Here is a 19,689-nt window from a genome sequence, read left to right as displayed (position 1 = left end):
ATTGAAATAAAGAGCGTTATTCGATCAAAATACGGTTAGATGCAGTTAACTTGATCAAAAAAATTTTTTTATAGTCCCACGATCACTTAAAATGTAAGGTGATGGAGATAGAAGAATCATTTTGTAGAACTGAATGTTTTGCATGCTTTGTTAATAAACTCAGTGGATCTTACCTGATTCTGTATGTAAGCGTGAAGTCTCTCCAGCATGCCCTCACAAGTGTACTCATAAGGCAAGTAGGGCTCAACCTGGAAACCGCAAGCAAATGCACCCAACCAGGAGGTTATTTTTGTGACATTTTGCCAACATTAACGTATACTTTTGTTTTGATTTTCATTGTTCACACTAATTGCTGCAATTTGCCTCTTCTTCTTGTTAATTTCAGCAGATGACTGTTTCTATTGTCAGGTTCTGCAAAGCCTAATCACAGTGTGTCACCGCGTTGAAATTCATTATGCTTTATTTGCATACCAATAGATCATCCCGTGCTGTGAAATACAAGTTTTATAACTAACACACACTTTTGATTGGCCTAATTAGCTGTGTGCTTGAAAGACTATATATCACTTGTGTTTCTTTTAATGTCTAACACACACTGAGAGACTGGCACAAAGCTGGATGAATGTAAAACAGCCAAAACTGCAAAATTATGTTTATTAAGCTGGATCTTAGAGATATTTTTAAGCCTGCATTATGGATGAAAATATTCAAGCACCATCCAAAAAAAGACAAAGACATTATTGCTCAAAATATTCCTCTGAAAGTGCAATAAAAATGTGCTGCTTAGAGCCAAAGGGGGAACCAATGAATCAATGAAATGCCTCTCGGTCAGTTTATTGGTACTGCAGGGACAGAAAAATGATCAAAAACGTGTGAAAAGCAAATGAGAACAAAAAACTTACACAGAAAGACAGAAAGAAGGAACGAAGATGCAAAGAAAAACAATTGACAGAATGACGTACAAAGAGAGACAAAACAATAAAAAGTAAAAAAGATAAAATGAAAGACAAGAGAAAACCAGACAGAAAACCAGAAAGAAACAAGAAAGGAAAAAGGAAAGAAAGAATGGAGTAAAAGAAAGAAAGGAAGGAAAGAAAAGGATTTATTGGAATATATAAGAATTTGTCGGCCAGCCAGAGATTGCTTTGTCCTGCCTGACTGAGCATGAACCTCTACATCTCACAGCGTGTGTGTGAGCTTACATGCTCGTCTTCACGTTAATGGCTGCCATGTGTAGGTAAGGCTGCGTGTCAGCTGTGTGTGTGCGGGGATATTATCTGAATGTGGGTGTGTTTGCTGAGCCGTTGTGCCTCCACTGAAGGGTGAAGTGGTCCATCAGCTCTTTCTCAGAGGAGATGGAGACAGCGCCGTCAGCTAGTGCTGCAGAACTCAAGCTTGTCTGACAACACAGACAAGATGGAGCAGTGGGATCATCCACACACACACGCAGGCATGCTAGATCATAGATGTCACCTTTTGTTTAATTTCCATGCCGACTTGATCTAGTCTGCTGATTTTACAAAATGGTTAAAGGGGCATGCAGACAGCTGTCTTCCTGTTGTTTCGCTTCATGCAGGCTGGCTTGAATTACTACTGGTACGATTGTATGTCAGTAGAGAGAATACGTTATTGTGAAAAAAGACAATAGATGTGCCTGTCTGTGCGTTGACATGGGTTCTGTAGAACTACTGGTTGCCCCATCAGAGTCCCACCATATCACAGAAAATGAGTTCAGGAGGACTGGGAGAAAGCAGTACTGACTTTTCAGTTATTTTTAAGTTGTTTAAGCTGCTCAGAAAAAAAAAATTGTGTTCGGGTGAAACTAACTAGCCATCCACAAAGGAACTGCAGGAAGTGAACTGAACTGAGCAGAACCTAATAAAAGACAAGTGAAGCAACAATAAAGTCAGAGAATAAAGACGTAGTAAAATCAGAAGAAAGTCATAACATTATAACTTTATTCTTGTACAAGGTTATTCTCTTAGTCATCATAATAACTAAAGATGTTATTACTAAAGAAGAAATCATGTGGTGACCGAAAGGGGACAATTTTCAGCCAAATTAATGATCAAACAGCTAGAAATGAAAAATCCAACTTTTTCTGATCAGTGACAACATCAGACATAAGGACTTTCAGAAAACACTCAATCACAATATTTCACATGTTTGTAGGATCTCAGATGAGGAAAACAGCTTAACTACACAAATTATGTTATTTGTGCCACTATTGCTGCGAACAGATGTCCTAATATCACCATCTAATTTCATTAACACCGTCTGAAACAGCGAGTGTGTTTGTGAACGCCTCACGAACTCCAACCACCTTTGATTGGCACAGCAGGTAGTCAACACAACACTTACAGAAGAATTCATTAACACTGGAAACTGATAATTAAGAGCTGAGATAGCAATGGCATTTATAGATTCTGCAGAAATATCAGGTGTGAGCGCTCCTATGAAGGGGCGTTGACCGCAGAGACAGTAACATAGTTTGTTTTGCTCTGATGTTGATCCATTATGTTAGCAAAATAATCAAATCAGAAGTGAAACTGAATAATTGAAAGTGTTTTCAAGGAGGTTTTCATAACATCTTCTGTGGTTTTTGGTATCTAAGAATAAGCAGCCTCCAACCTTTGGCCTGGCTCAAAGCTGAAAACAAGAAACAACCAGTTTATTGATGCCGGACACAAATAAACAAGCAGAGGTGTCAGCACAGCACTGGAACCTGCTTGGTGATCACAGATTGATTGATTACAACAGTATAAAACAGTAAGTCTTTTGTTAAGGTGATTTAGTTTGTAAGACATTTTTATTCACTGTTACTTAAGTTCGTATCGGTTTTCAGTTTTAATGAGAGCCAACAGCTTTTGAGAATCCCCAAACTCAATTTCCATCTGTGTTCATCTTCCCATTTCTTTCTATTTTTGTTCCCATCCTCTCCGCTTGTGTTTGTGCTTTCTAGAAAGATTTAATCTACCCAACTGACTCCTTAATTAACCTTTCTGCTGCTCCTGGCAGTCGCTGGCATTCTCTTATTCTTTATCAGCTCGGCATTTCTCGCACTCTGTAATAGCCATCTGCTTCCTACACGCAGAAATAAATAAGGCTCTGGAGAACTCCAGGGTTGTAAAGCTTGGCTGCTGTTGTGTCAAAGTTTAGGAACCATTAAACAAAGTTTAAAGAAGGCACATGAGGCCTTGTGCTTTACTTACAGGCTTTCAAGAGGAATAAAAATGCAGCAATTTTTATATGACTTTGAACACCAACTCTAACATTACAGAGTAAAAATGTGCTATTTCATTATTAGCTGGGCAAAAATTTCTTTTAAAGTTATATAATAGGATGTTTGTCAGGCAGATATTTCTGTTAAATATCAGAGCTGATCTTGCTGAGTGTGAAGATGAAAGCAGACATGTTCAGACTTTTTAAAAACATTTCTGACCCCCCGAGATGGAAAGGGATTTAAAAGTTTTTATATTTTTTTCTTTCTCGTCTGACAGTACCTTGGTCCTCATGATTTCCTTGACAGCAGAATCGAACTCGAGGGAGTTGTTGTAGTCGACTGTCATGACGTACGGTCTGCCTATGTACTCCTTTGCATACGGGTGCTGGGAGAAAACCTTCAGCAAATGCAGACGTTGTGTTAAACATTTTAATTTACCTTATCTATAACTTGTGATCACGAGAAAAGCTGTGAACGTCATGACAAAAACTATCATGACGTTCTTTGTAAATAGATTGAAAAAAAATAACATTTTGCAAAAAATATACGAAGCATATTTGAAGTTCTCACAGCTGACGCATAAAATACAACTTGCGAGCAGATATTTGAAATGATTGGATGAAAAACGAAGGATTTTAAGTCATAGCCCTGAAAAGTCCTAACTTCTGTCTGAAAGGAAGAGTAAAGCCTAATGAAGTTACCTCTCTAGATGTAGGTTTTCCTCTGAAAAACTCGTGATTCAGTGAACTGTGGGGTGGCTGGAACTTAGGCTGCAGGAAAATGCAACCATTGGCTATTGCTTCAAGAGGGGCGGGACCTTCGTACGGAAACCCAAAACCAATGAAGAGCTGGAAAAAAACAACAACATTAACATGCTTATAACCCAAGAACAACAGCTGCATCTATAGCTAAGGTTTGAGAATTAATAGAAAGGTTGCAACGGGTGAGAATTAATTAAATCATTTATAGACGTCACAGCCACTCCAGTCGCTTGCCTTGGCCTTACGGAGAAGCTGCTGCAGCTCGTGTTGGGGCAACAGACCGTGGTTCTTCACGAAGGCCGGGACCTCCGGCGGTCTCTGGGTCTCATAGTACACTGTCCCATGAACCTCCATGTACTTATGAAGAATTTCCAGGAAACTGTCTTTGCCCTGCTGGACGAAAGACAGGAAACAAAGACAAACAGAGACAAGACAAACATTAAAATCAGCATTATGTAGCTCGATCCCGCCTTATGTCCGCTCGCGTCAAACTGAGATAATCCTGCCGTCACCGATTTTTAACATCTGAAACTTGTGGACACGGAGCGTGGATTTTTTTTTTTCCTTTCTTTTTTTTAAGGTTCGGGTTCTCAGGGATTAGAGATAAAGGCAGGAGGCTGGATGAAAAAGAAAAAAAAAAAACACCTGTGAATACAGTATGATTAAAGAGTTTGAGAGCAAGTAAACTGTCCTGAGTCAGTTTTCTTTTGTCTTTGTGCAAGCTGTCACCGTGTGTCAGCTTCTGTCTGGATATGTCTGCTTCTCTCCACATCTAATACTATATTTACTCTCTAGATACATCTCAAAGAAGACATTACTGTGATGTGGAGGTACATGATCATATTTACTGATCCAGCAGAGAGAGAAAAACCCAGACTTTCCTTTTTTGAGTGACACAGACACATTGAGTAAAAGCTTTCACCTGGTTAGGACTCAATTTCTTTCATGCGATTTCTATTTGTATAATTAAACTTCATTAAAACTCCTGTTTACAGTGTGATTTAAGTACAGTAAGTAGATAAGTATCAGACTTCTTGTTTAAAACCTTTACATGGATTTCCACCTGAAATATGGTTAAACTGAGAAAACAGCCAATTCACAACAAATGAATATATGTACAGTACAGACCAAAAGCTTTTGTTTGTTTATGCATGAATCCAAACATTTTTTTTTTTTTATCAATACGACAATAACCCTTTACGGTGTCATGAAACAGTGTTGGCCCTTTTAGATTTCTTTTGTTTCTGTTTCTGAACACCAGAATGACACTTTAAAAGCATCAATTAAATACAGAACCTAAAACAACCAGCAGCAGTCAGTTAACCAAAATGTAACCACAAAAATAGAGTGCAACTCAGACCATTAAATTGATCAGCCAGCTAGTATTAAGCAGCTTACTATATCCCTCTTTTGTGTGGCACATCCCCTCCTCTCCTCCACAGCAAAGTAACTGGAGGCTATATAGTGATCAATAGTTTCCTCTGTGAGGATTTTTGCAGCCAATTAGGAGATTTGCTCAAGCGCTAAGTGCTGCAGACAATAGTAATGAACTTGGTAGTGAGACAGAGGCATGTAAGGGTGCAGATTTCTTAACTTCGCATAACATTTCTCTCCCTAAGTGTGTGCATGCGAGTATGGATCAGGAAAGGGAGCAAGTCCAAATAAACTGGTGTTTGTCTCTCATGTTCTAAATCTATTCCTTAAGACGGAGCTTCAGGAAGAAGCTTGAAGGACTTTGACCCCTTTAGTTGAGACAGTAGGGCATGTTAGAGAGGTAGAAAAATGGAGAGTTGATGTTTAACAGATTACCAGAAGACACATGTCTCATCTGAATACGATTTAGTAAAGTCACCTGACCTGACATGCATGTGTTTTAGACAGTGCAAGTGGAAAACCTTTGCATGCACAGGAAGAAATAGCAAATAAAACAAACTTAACCTCAAAACTCTTTTTATTCAAGGCAATAATGCCTTCCTCCACTGTCATTGTGCAGTGTAAAAAAAAAAAGATACATATTGTAGTTTTTGAAAATGTTATTTGAAAATGTGATTTATCTCAACTCAATACGATGATAATGATAAACAAACTTTCACTTCTTTTGAAAAACTAGTTTTACTTCTGTCAGACAATAAAAAGATTACATTTTTAAATAATACCAAGCCTTACTGTGACTGAATAATCCCGTTAATTTGACAGCTAAATATTTCTAACTTGTTTTTGCTCAACATTAATATTTTATAGTTGATTATTTTCCGTCTGCGACAGACTGGCAGACGGAACGGGTGAACGCCGCCTCTCGTCCAAAACGTTTGCTGGAGATACACACCAGCACCTCCCGAACCCTCTAAGGGACGAGGGTGTAAGAAAATGGATGGATTATTTTCTGAAGCAGAAAAGAACAAGTGCAGGACAGAGGGAAGGTATGACAGAAATGGAGTAACAGGAGAGAAATATATTTACAGACACAGTTCGGCAGACTAAACCATATTCTGAGCAAATATTTTCTGTTTTTTGTTGTAATTACCTATAATTACCTGTGCTTGACATTTAAGTCCTTTGCAATAGTATTCACAACAGTATTAACAACAACAAAGTTCAACGGTTTTTGTTGAGGCTTCATACAGTAAAACAGGAAAAATTTGTGCATAATTTGTGAGCTAGAACCAAGAACAAACAGAGTTAGTTCTTATGATGAACTAAGAAATGATGGTAACACAGCAGGATTTCAATGTCGGCCATTTGGTACATCATGATGTGACACCGTGGCAGAGTGAACTCAAAATGTTACTCAAGGATCATAAAAATTATGTGCCCACTAAAAATAGCGATGTTGACAGAGTTTGGCAGTCAGTATCAATGATAACATTGATGAAATGGAGCCATAATTTGTATTGGATGCTGTGGTTATTTTCCTTGTTCAGCATTTTGCACACTGGTCAAAAATGTAAAGATTTGCTGTAGTTTTCTTTCAACAACAGTTTTCTTCTTGCTACTCTTCCATAAAGGCAAAATCTGTGGCTTACAAACCTTACAGCTGTTTTGTTACTCCAACCTGAGCTTTGGATCACTGCAGCTCCTCAAGAGTCAACATGGGCATCTTGCCTGTTTCACTGGATAATGATGCAATTTTCCTGGTTGTTAGTTTAAGGAAATTTGCCAGGTGGACAATTTAATTTATTAATGAGGGAACTTCTGAAACCAACTAATTGTCAGAGATTGGATGGATAATAATTGGAATCACACTTCTCATATCTGCAAAAGACTTTGATTTCACAAATATAGGCTACATAGTGTTGATAAATTATATATAGCTTTACAAAAAAGAAGAAAAAAGAAAACGCTTGACTTACCTGAAGCTAATCAGCATCCAGTCAGGTTCAATAGTCCACAGCAGAGGATAAAACAAAACAGAAGAAAAGAAATTCAGAAAATATTTACAGCTAAAAAAAAAAGGATGGAGCTAAAAATAATAACACAAATGCTTCCTTCGACACACTCACAAGTGAAGCATTGTACATTTTCAGGACCTTGTGATCTTTTTTATGAACAGACTGACAGACAGGAGGCAGTAAACATCTTTATAATTATTTTAAGAGTGAAGGCACCGCGGTGCTTCGTCTACTTAATGTGGATGAAGAAGCAGGCAGCTTCTCAGAGGAAAACTGTTTGTATATTAAAGATGCACACTTGAGCATATAAAAGCCCCATGAAGCTGAACTGTAATGACACTAACAGTGGAATGTGCAAAATGCTGTCAACGTTTTCTTGTCATAACACAAAAAATAATCCATTAAAAAGATCTTCTCAATTACTATGTAGCAAACACAGTGGGTATTTCCTACTATACAACATATGTCTTAAAAAATTAATTATTTAAAGGCAAACTATTGAACTTCAGTAAAAGTTGTTGTTTTGGCCAACAAGCTCATTCAGAAGATGTTTTCCATTTCAACTCCTTTTCTGGTTAAATAAATGTTATAAAAACATTTAATTTGTTTCAAAAGTGCCTCCAGCTGTGGAGGAAAAGGGAAAGCCTGCAGATTCACTTCAGGTGATGAACTATTCACTTATGTGAACTCTAAGCTTTACTTTTTTTTTTTTACACAGAAATTCTTCTGTGTAGAAGAATTTAGACGTTTCTCCAAAGTGTCTTGAAGCTTTAATCACCAGCAAAAGTTTTTGTACAAAGTAATGCACACATTTTAATGAAGCAATTTTCAAAAACCTTAGCAGGGGGCAACACTCTAAAGAAGAACCGTTTTTCTGACTTGCCTGTATTTCAGGTTATGTCACCAGTTCAGTAGAGATGCTAAGATTTGGATTGTTAAGAATGGAGGTTGTGAACAATCTTAATTTTTTGAATCCAGTAACTGTCTTACCTCTAGGATGATTATATAATCAAATTAATTTAATTATTGATAAGTGCCAACTGATGGTACCACCAGGGTCTACCCATCCTATGACACTATGATGCCTGATTATACAGCATTTTAATCAAAGGATATTAGATGACTGTGCAGAATATAAATGGCAATCACAAGAAAAGGGTAAATAGACCTTTCTGAAGCAAAAAACCCCAAAAAACAATAACAGCAAACAAGCAAACAAACACATCATATGCGTACATCTTTATTTTGTGTATAGTACCTTCCACATGCTGGCTTCTTTCCCATAGACCACAGCCATGTTGTTGACTTTGTTCTGCTGGATGCTCCTCTTCTCCGTCTCGTTCAGCTCCTCCGAAACGAAGCCCATGAAGGAGTTGTCTGGTGTGTGGGCTGAATGTGTGCGAGTGTATGTGTGAAGATAGTGAAAGTGAGAAAAGTGAAAAGAATGCAGGAACAGATAAAAAAATAAAGGAAAAAAGTTTTATTTAAAGAGAGAGAATAAGAAGGATGCAAGGAAAATTCACTCCATCCTTTTGCACTTTGGCTCATTGGTTCAGTGACTATGAGTATCGCCTAAGTATTATAACTTGTGACTGTCACACAACCAGCTGTGGTTGGGTATGGCAAAGTCTATCACAGAGATTTATATAGTAAAATATACATGCTAAGTACATTTATGTGTTTTGTTCAGTGAGTTCAAGCAATTTGACATGATAAAAACAAACTGCACATATAATCCTCTGCTACTAACTTCTTTTTTAAGCCAAGTGCTTATTATTCCCCTTTTTGCAGAGCACATTTTCAAGTATTGAAGAACTTTAATAAAAGCAGCGCCGCCACGCTCCCATAAGTATGAAGGTTGAGTCACTCATTATAGCTTTGGCCAGTGTGGAACGTGGGTGTCTACAATATGCTGTATATTGTCGATATAATGATCCTGCTGCTGAGCGCCAATGACACAAGGCTGCTGACAGCTGAATGTGAAACCACGAGATAGTTAAGTAGTCAATGTCTCAGCCGGGAAGTGAGGAGACAGACGGCTCGGAGGGAGGATCAGACCTATTGTGCAGCTCATAAGAGGAGAAAGAGAGAGACGAGAACAGGTACAGCTTAAAGGGACGCTGTGCTGAAAATAGAAATGTGAAGCACATTCTTCAAATGAAAGTGAACAACCAGCAAACCCTGTTAAAAGAAGTGAAAAGACTAGTTCTATCAGCTTGCTAGAAAGACATTTTTGACGGTTGTGTGCGAACACCTATGGGTGTTTAATGCCATAAAGAGTAAATTCCTAATAGGAGACAATATTTTAATGATGTGTTGTAATCAGCTCTTGAAAAAGGGAAATATTTGAAAGAGAGGCAAAGCAAGGTGATTTATTTTCACCAACAGGGCAATTCAAAGTCCTTTAAATGATTAAAATAGTACGACAAACAAACAAAAACATTACATTGCAAAATAAAAGAAAGCAATGGCAGTATTAAAACGGACTCCATTTTATGATATTCCAGTTGTTATTAATCTAAAGTCTGGATTTAAATGAACTCTGAGTTTGAGCTGTTTTGCAGTTTTCTGGAACTTTGTTCCATGTTAGAGCTGCATAAGAACATGTCTGGTTCTGGTTCTTGAATGCAAAATAGAACTGACCTAGAAGACCTGAGAGGTCTGAAAGTTTGAGACAACGACAACACAGCTTTAATGTATTTTGGTGGTAAGCCATTCAGTGACTCATAAACTAACAAAAGTATATTCTCTCAGCTATGTCTGGGAAATAATGTCTGATAAGAGGAATGGGTTTACTATTAGAATCCAATTGAATGTTATGCCAGATAAAAAATTCTTAGAGAAAGCTGCGGTAAGATATTGAAACAACAGGAAAGTAAGGCAAATGTAAAAAGTGATTAAAACGTAGGAAAGACAGTGTAATCTTACGGAACATGGTCATATACTGCCGGGCGTTTAGGTTCCAGTAGCCCCAGTTGGTCCGATAGCCATGCAGGGTTGCATACTCTTCATGGTTGTAGGCTGGCTCTGTCCCAAATGTGTCAATAACTCTGATATGGCATCTATGGAGGAACAGAACAATACAGTAATGCACAAATTGAGTTTAGCTACCAAGCTTCAAAGCAGTTTATTGGGATTTTATGGGAGACCAAAAAATATTTAAAAATAATGCAACAAGAATTTGTAGTGAAAGTGAAACTTGCAGCCCCTGTGTAGGATTCATCTGGGTAAAGAGGGTCTTGATCCACTGACTACAACCTCGCAAGTATTTTGACTGAATTTTGTTTGTCAGTCCTCTGAAGCCGTCGCTTTTCCTGCTGCTAGAGCGGCTTTTCCTAACACACTTTCTGAAACAGTAAATTTTGGGCGTAAATTGCAGGAAAAGTGTTTGAAATAGTTTACTCCGTTTGTGATGAATCTAAATGAGTTCCACATTTTAAAATGAGTGAAGAAAATAGACATTTTCACATCTAGAGCTGTGATGTTCAAGCTTAGGATATTTCAAGCTTCAATGGATGCGAGTAGAAAACTGCTGCTTTTTTCATCATCTAACAGAATCACTAATTTTTTTAATCACATGATCAACAGAAACACTTTTATTTCATTAATATATAAAATAAAAGCACTAGTTATTTATGTGTGATTTAGAAAGAAGGTGACTTCTCAAAGTGAGAACATTTTCTGGAACAAAGCCTGCTAGACAGAAACAGAAGTAGAGATTTATCAGAGAAAATCACACAAAGCATATGATTATAAGAACTGTATACACAAAAAAAGCATTAAACAAAAGCTGGTAATTTGAATGGAACGGCCTTATTACAAATTCTCACAAAAGTAATAAAACTGAATAATATTCTTTATTCAAAAGAATCAAACAATCTCACTTCTGAGTTTCTTGTTATTTGCTGTGCTGATGAAAGAATTCCACAGAAACCCCTTCAGATTTAGTTTTGAGGGCCACAGAAAGCCGGCGATTAATTATTAATAGCAAGTGTTAGTTTCGTTTGTCTCTACCCTGTTTTTTTTATCCCTCGCCCTGCCACTTTTCACCCGCTCTGCAATGGTTTTCTGTTAGGATAAGCCATCCCCAAAGGATATAAAATAGTTGGGGGAGAGAAGGGATAAGCAGAGGAGTAGCTGAGCTGAATATCTATTTGAAGATCAGAGTAAAGGGCTAATCTGGGTTAAACGGCTGCTCAGAGGTTCTCCAGGGTGAAGGAATCATGGCAGGGTGGCATGTTGTTATGTGATGCAATGTGCAGTAGGAGCACAGAATGAAGAATTACTTGATGTATTAAGAAAGTTAGAAGAAAACAAACACTCTTCACACTTTTTCCTTTTTGTTATGCAAAGCATGGATGCACTCAACGTGGTTATCTAAATTAAATCACAGCTCGTTCCTCTGATGAGGAAACGCTCTGAAACTTGTGCTATGCTATAGAGCGTGTTGAACATGAAGGCTTGAAGAGAATAATCATAGTTACTTCAACTTCCTTATATTTTAACGACATTACAATTGTGCTCATGTATTGACATGCTTTGATGCTAACAGAACTATTATATGATACTGTACGCTAAGTATCAGCTTTCATGTAACCAGCTAATAAATAAACGAAAATCCCTTCATATAACACCTAAAACAGAACATGGGCTGTTTATTATCATTGTTTTTGTTCACTCTGGTGTTTAATTTTTGATCCAGTGGACTTTAAGTCATATCTCCACATTAAATACATTAAAAATAACCTTTGCTTGGCTAATTGTTTTCAATAACCTAACAGTACCATTTCTAAAAGGGATGCATTTGTTATCAAGCGGGCTAACATTAAATCATCTGTCACTTCCTTTCCCAAATACAATAATAATATTGGATACCAGGTTTTCTTTTATAGCAAGCCAAAAAAACTAGTAAATCAAGTGTTACCCTACATGAGGTTTCTCCTCTGGTTTTGAATGTTCCTTTAAAGTTGTCCATATCTCTGTTCTTTCCACTCTTTTCTACAATTCTGCAGAAATGTAGAAAAGTTTCATGATTTGCTTAGTTAAATCCAGGTGGCGACATGTGTTTAGTCAGGCAGTATTTTTTTTTTACTGATAAGAACTGATTCTTTACAATTATTTGATCAAACCAACATAATCTGGGAAAAAAGATGGTTCTTCAAGGTTTGAAGAGTCTAGCTTTAAATTTGTTCAACCACCATCTTCACCCAACTCTTCCTCTAACTTTGTCTAATTGTTGGAAATTCTTCCTCACATTTGAAACTTAGTGGAAACAAAACCAGAAAAAAAGGAAGACAGGAAAAAAATGTCTACTTCTTTTCAGTAATGTATAAAAAAACAACAAACACGCATACAAAAACATAACACAAAACTGAGCTTGCATGAGCACAGTAGTAGCAGACGCAACAGAAAGTCTGTTTTCCAAACATACATGTCACTAAATGTGTGTACGAAAGTTTGTTACTAACAGTAAAAACTGATTTTCCATCCAGATACATTTAAAGGCAGACTAGTCTATTGCTATGACATCTAACATAAGGAATACTGCAGTGTGAATAAAATACCAAATGACTGATGTAGCTTTCTACAATATCGAACATTGTATTCATGTAGCTGGAAGGTGTTTTCTGGCTCTAGAAGAAGATTAAAAAAAAAGGATAAACAATTTTATGTCAAAGAAAATTTGTCAATATTTTTTTACAAGGAGCTTAAAAAAATGCAGCTTTGCTATTGGTGTTTGTGTGCAAAAACCTTCCCTCATTTATCATTTATCTACTACTGCTAGTGCAGGCAGCGTTGCTTTCCTTTAGTCTGGGAAGATGTTTTGTTCGTGTTTGGATGCAGACGTGCCCCCCAGATATCTCCTTCGACACGCCACTATCACAGAAGTAAAGTCAACAAACAAGGAGGGAGTTGGGGGGGAAGTGGATCAATATGCTGCTCCAATTATCAGATAAGTGGGTGTGATTTAAAACAGACACTTATCTGCTTTCAGCATCTCCGACAGCAGCCCACTAACACCAATACACCCTCACCTCCACGCAAACAATCATATGAAGTCGAGCAAACAGAACACAACAGGATCTTTCTCATTATTACCATGTTACGCAGGCCTGATAAATTAGAGTGGCTGTCAGTGCAAACATAAAACAAAGGTAATTAAAGAGAACTGAGAAGAAAGAGGTTGTAAAGCTTAGACCATGTGATTAATTAAACTCGTTAGTGTGAGAGACTCAACCACAATAAAAGAGGGGAAGGAGGGGTAAGAAGGGATGTCATTGACCTAACTTGATCCTTGGGGTCCTTGTTACAAAGGTAAATGTAGCAGTATAACATAAGGAGAAATTATAGGACAGAAAACAAGAGAAAATGCAGTTTTCTGCAGTTGTAAATTCTATTTTAGGAGAAATAGAATGAAGCTCCTCTCATCTATATATCAGAAATATGAATGTCAGTTCTGTAGACATGACACCTACTAAACCTTTTTGGTACGTTTATTTTTAAGCATTAAGAAAGAGGTTCATGAGTAAACCGGTTGGTATGTTGACGGGGTTATATAATAAAAAATGGTTCCTGTTTGCAAAGTGATGGGCTGGGCTTCGCTGGGGTTGCTAGGCAACAGCGCAGCGCTCGTCGAATGTGACTCAACATTCAGGAGGTTTTTGAAGCTGTTAATTTTCCAGACACCAAAAAAACTTTAACTTATTGCCACAAAATGGTTGGGTGGGTGTTTAAATTAGTTAAGGTATTTAAACTTGTTCAAATACAAATGTTTATGCCAGTGGATATCAAAAGTCTACAATTAGCTTCAGTAGCTAAAGCCTTCTCAAGTGCTTTGAATGTTTGATCATCTGTTAGCTTTTCACCACTGAGACTTCATTTACTTCTTACAAACTCACAGCGATACGATATATTTCTACTGCAGGTAAGGCAGATATTATCATTATAAAATGCATACCATTTCTCTAACCTAAAAAAAAATCTGTTAGAAGGCTTACCAAAAATACTTGCAGTAATAATAATAATAGAGCACGAGAAGTCTGTCTAGGTAGATGATATAACTTTACAGCTCAGTGTTACTTTATAAACTCACAAATTCTAAATAGAGAGTGTGGGATAGAACAAAATACTTTACAAACACTAAGAGCCACATGTTGTTAAAGACAGCCAGGATCAAAACCGCACAGTAACAACTGAGCAGCAGAAAGGTGAACACGGCAAGCAATTAGGCGTCGACTTCTGCTGGTCTTTCTGCTGGAAATGTGGGGTTTGTGTGTGTGAGAGAAAGATAAATCATGAAAACAAGACAACAAAAATGGGTTACATGCTGGGAAAATACCTTCTCAGTCCACCAGCAATACATTTTTCTTGCTTATATTTGGATTTTACAAATACCGTATATGGATTGGCCCTTTAAGCTTGTAACAGCTTTCCATTCCCCAGTTTCCTAAAATCTCTGCTTCTCTGTTATTTACTGTTTGTTATTTATTTATTTGTTTTTATCTTTGTGTTTTTTTTAACCCCTCCAGGGGGTCTTTTGTGGGCTCTAGATTCCCCCATATGAAAGTAGGCCGACAGGAAAGAGGGAAGACATGCGGCAAATATCGTCGGGTCCGGGAGTCGAACCCGCGACGGCCGCGTCGAGGACCCAAGGCCTCCAAACATGAGTCGCGACATCCCCCACGCCCCTACTGTTTGTTATTTTAACAGAATATTTGCTTCTGTACTTTTAGCTGACTTCCTGGTCAAGTACAATACGCTGCCCCCTGTTTCAACTCTTTCGTCGGCTTCATTGACAAGGAGAAAAAAAAAAGACAATTATATCCAAACAGTCAAACCCTGTGATGATATGTAAATGTAGCAGATAAACTGATTTATCAGGTCATAATCTTCAACCTGATACTAATACTGGTGGAAACTGGACTACAGAATGAGAATATAGTTGTACTCTCTCTTATTTGTTTCTGAGGCAACGACATGAAAGAGCCCTGAAGCTGATGTGGGTTCATGTTGCAGTGCTCTCAGGGATGTGCAGCCGATTATTTTCCTTCAGTGCATTCTGGCAGTTTAAATCCTTTTTCCTTGGATATTAATTCATGTTTTCTTGCCTCTTCTTTGTGCCTGTCATGGCCTAGATTCCAAGTTGCTGAAACTCTGTAGCAATGCCAAAAGCCATTAAGCACACTTTTTTGCACTACTACACACACACACACACACACACACACACACACACACACACACGCATGCAGAGAGAGAGTCTAATTTGTGTTTCCTCTCATGAGGCACACGTTTTCTGTTTCCTTCCTGTTTCCACTTCATAAAGCGTTTAAGCACCTCTCTCCTGATCGCAGTGAGCACAGAATGACAATCACACAGCAGCTAACAGCTGCTAAGAATGAGATCTGATAGGACTAAATGTTAAGGTTTGTATGTTATGTTGTGTGGACATATGGAGTGATTATTGCATGTGTAATTGCATGTTAAGCTGTCAGCATTTAAAATGCCTTCTATGTTGCACTACATGTGGTATTAATTATAATTATTTTTACCCTTGCTGTGCAATGTAATGGAGCATGGCAGACAGTGCTGCACCAGTTTATGTTCTTACAGGTAGCCATGCTGTTCACAATATTTAAAAATACATTTTTTTTTGTTCCCAAATTTATTTTATTTGGATGGAACAGAATGTTTTCAACCGCCTTGTTTCTTGTTATTCAGTAATCACTCCTTCCTTATGTACATATAACTCCCCCATCACAAAATGTACAGCACTATGGCAACAACGTAGTACTCTAATGAAACAACTTAGAGGAAATTCAGTGTTGCATGTTAGGCAAGGCAAGGCAAGGCAAGGCAACTTTATTTATATAGCACCTTTCAGCCAAGGACAATTCAAAGTGCTTGTACAAAACAAGTTAAAAACAACAAGAAGATAATAAAAAGAAAGTAAATTAAAACCCAAGCAGATTAAAAATGTACAAAATAAAATATTACACTTTGAATATAGTTAAAAACAAACATCTAAGAATAGGCAATGTCAAATAAGAAGGTTTTTAACCTTGTTTTAAATAAACTCAAGGTAGGGGCAGTCTTACAGTGAGCAGGAAGTTTATTCCAGAGTGTTGGAGCATAAAAACTAAAAGCTGCTTCACCATGTTTGGTTCTGACTCTCGGAATAGTTAGAAAGTTTGATTGTGATGATCTTAAAGGTCTGAGTGGTTTATATGATTGAAGAAGATCAGAAATGTAGTCTGGGTTTCTATTATGAAGTGCTTTATAAACCATTAAGGAGATTTTAAAGTCTATTCTTTGAGTAATGGGTAGCCAGTGCAGGGATCTTAGAACTGGACTGATATGCTGATCTCTTTTTGTTTTAGTCAGGACTCTTGCAGCGGCATTCTGGAGAAGCTGGAGCTGTCTTATTGCTTTTTTTGATAATCCAGTAAAAATAGCGTTGCAGTAATCGAGTCTACTAAAAACAAAGGCGTGAACTAATTTTTCAGAGTCTTGTGGGGACATGAGTCGTCTAACTTTAGCAATGTTTTTTAGATGGTAGTATGATGTTTTTATAATAGATTTTATAATAGATTTGATGTGATTAGTACATTAGATGTGTGTTAGTACAGTTGGTAACAAGTAAGAAGCCGTACGAAGCTCCTGGTTGAATCCTGGCCTGTATGGAGTTTGCATGTTCTCATGTTCTCACAGTCCAAAAAGTTAGGTTAGATCTAAATTTTCCTTAGTTATGAGAGTGAATGTTGTTTCTTCCTAGTCTTTCATTTTAAACTCAAACTCACACAGCAGGTAAGTCTACAGACATAGACTGTAACTCTTACTAAAAATAAAATGCAAAACATTATTTTGCTTTTACAAAATCACAAGGTGAAACTAGCAGACAACTTAAACCACCAATAAAGTGACTTTGGGATTTAGGGGTCCTTGTAATGTAAAAAGTAAATAAGATTGATGGATTAAATCAGTCTAACATGTAAACAATGACTGATCAATCAAAATGAAGGAACTCAGGGTCAACTGATCAGTTCACCCTTCGTTGAGACAGACATGAAAAAGTCAGATACGGATGGCATTGATGGTCAGACTGGATTAAAGACTAGATTAAGATCAAAACCTTAGTTTGAGTGTTTTTTATTTGAACTTAAATCTCAGTATTTTACCTATCTCTTAGAATGCCTTATATTAGTCCCACATAAACTCATCTTTTCTAGTCAAGCTAATAAACTCTGTCACTAACTTGTGTTTCTTGAGTGACAGTCCCATGTGCTGCTTCATCTGTTGCAGGCCGTGGTAGTCAGTATAAATGAGGTCAAAGGGCAACGGACCAATGAGTGGGCAGCTACCTCTACCAGGAGGCACTCCAAGAAACCTGAAAGATATCCAAATGAAAGAAAAGATTAGAGGAGCAGAAAAGTCTTAAAGTACAATAAAGGCAGGATAAGCTGGAAAGCCACAGGGCACAAAGATAGGACATTGGCCTGAAGCAAAACATCCATTATTCACTCATAAAAAAAACAAACAAACAAAAACAAACAACATTTGTGCTTGCTTTTGGCCCAGACAAGGAAGGTGAACAATTTGTGCTTTCACCAGAGACACCGAGGTTTTTTTTGTTGCTGCGCTACAACAAGCCTAAAGATAATAAAAAAGAAGAGTATGAACAGATTTAGTGTTAAAAACACTTTGCAAAAAATGATTAAAGCAAAAAAGCCATAAAATATAATACTGGAACTCAATTATTTCACGGAAAAACACTTTTAAAATATAAATCCAATTTTAGAGAGAAAAAAAGCTAAATTGTGTCTAAGCGTGTCAAAATGACACTATTGATCTTATTATATTCTTAGCTCAAAGGAAACCAGGGCATTTTAACATATATTATATATATATATTGGTGGTTTAATTCTGCTAGTTTGACCTTGTGATTTTGTAAAAGCAAAATAATGTTTTGCATTTTATTTTTTGCATATATATATATATATATATATATATATATATATATATATATATATATATATACACACACATATATATACACACACATATATATACACACACATATATATATATATATATATATATACACACACATATACATATATATATATACACACACATATATATATACACACACATATACATATATATATATACACATACATATATATGTTTGCTTTAGCAGGACATCAGGTAAGTGATTTTATTTTCCTTAGTTATGAAAGTGAATGTTGTTTCTTCCTAGTCTTTCATTTTAAACTCAAACTCACACAGCAGGTAAGTCTACAGACATAGACTGTAACTCTTACAAAAAATAAAATACAAAACATTATTTTGCATTTTAGAAAATCACAAGGTCAAACTAGCAGAATTAAACCACCAATAAAGTGACTTTGGATTTTAGGGTTCCTTGTATTGTAAAAAGTAAATAAGATTGATGGATTAAATCAGTCTAACATGTAAACAATGGCTGATCAATCAAAATGAAGGAAATCAGGGTCAAGTTTTTTGCTGCAAACATGTTTGAATGGAAAATGTAGGGAACCCTTTGGATTATGATGATTGCCTGCATAATGTGTATAGTATGACCTTATTTTTTTTATTTTTCGGCATGCAAGAGTTGAAAACGCAACCATAACATTTATAAGTTGCTATTAGAATTGTTAGTTGTAACATTATGTAGCTGCAGTTGATGCAAAATTGACAAACATTGGACACAAACTAAGACCTGCACACTTTTGTCCTTCCAAGGTCCATGCACATTTTTCTGGACAAATTCTTTACTTCTCAATCAATGTTGGATAGGTGGATGGATAGATCAATAGACGAAAAGGTGAACACACAGCTGGATAACTTTAAATACTTAATTCAATTCCTAACTTTCACACTGTCTAAGACCCCATGTGGTTTACAAAAAGCAGGATTCATAAAAGGAGAATATGCAAATGAATGCTCCACATGGATTCCTTAGACTATGCACACCTATATATCTATACAAATTTATTCTGATATTGTTAAGGGCAGTAAAGTGTGAATGAAATCTGTCCTTCTGTAGCTGTTTGAAGCCATGGTGGATAATGATGCTGCTCTGGCACTGTTCAAAGTCTTACTTGTTATGCTTTTAATGGAGAAAATATTAAAAAATCGTTCGGATTTTCTGGCACAAGATGTCAGTTTAGTTTGCTCATGTACCCCTTTAGGCTTTAAAGCTTTGACAAGAAAAACAATCATGATACTATCCTCCATCTGTACATCTGCCCTCCTGATCATCTCCACTCTGGGCTGTACGGCCCAATATGGGGCT

General features: G+C 36.9%; 1 protein-coding gene across 5 annotated transcripts in view; it reads right to left on the bottom strand.

Annotated features, from left to right (window-relative positions):
- Positions 1 to 19,689, bottom strand: part of LOC122830212 (alpha-1,6-mannosylglycoprotein 6-beta-N-acetylglucosaminyltransferase B-like) — a 115,654-nt gene that overhangs the window by 4,568 nt on the left and 91,397 nt on the right. Inside the window, exons 9-16 of one of the 5 annotated variants that reach the window (XM_044115386.1) lie at positions 17,626 to 17,757; positions 10,302 to 10,435; positions 8,632 to 8,762; positions 7,906 to 7,908; positions 4,219 to 4,377; positions 3,925 to 4,071; positions 3,504 to 3,620; positions 174 to 248 (exon numbers count right to left, since the gene is read on the bottom strand). In XM_044115386.1, coding sequence (XP_043971321.1) covers positions 174 to 248; positions 3,504 to 3,620; positions 3,925 to 4,071; positions 4,219 to 4,377; positions 7,906 to 7,908; positions 8,632 to 8,762; positions 10,302 to 10,435; positions 17,626 to 17,757 — 898 coding nt within the window. Of the gene's footprint in view, positions 1 to 173; positions 249 to 3,503; positions 3,621 to 3,924; positions 4,072 to 4,218; positions 4,378 to 7,334; positions 7,341 to 7,905; positions 7,909 to 8,631; positions 8,763 to 10,301; positions 10,436 to 17,625; positions 17,758 to 19,689 lie in introns of all 5 variants that reach the window. The other 4 variants (XM_044115385.1, XM_044115387.1, XM_044115388.1 and 1 more) reach the window with 4 other exon arrangements.

The sequence above is a fragment of the Gambusia affinis genome, linkage group LG04 (assembly GCF_019740435.1).
Source record: "Gambusia affinis linkage group LG04, SWU_Gaff_1.0, whole genome shotgun sequence".
Taxonomy (NCBI): domain Eukaryota; kingdom Metazoa; phylum Chordata; class Actinopteri; order Cyprinodontiformes; family Poeciliidae; genus Gambusia; species Gambusia affinis.
The sequence above is the reverse complement of the archived record's forward strand: the minus strand, read 5'-3'. Positions and strand labels throughout refer to the sequence as shown.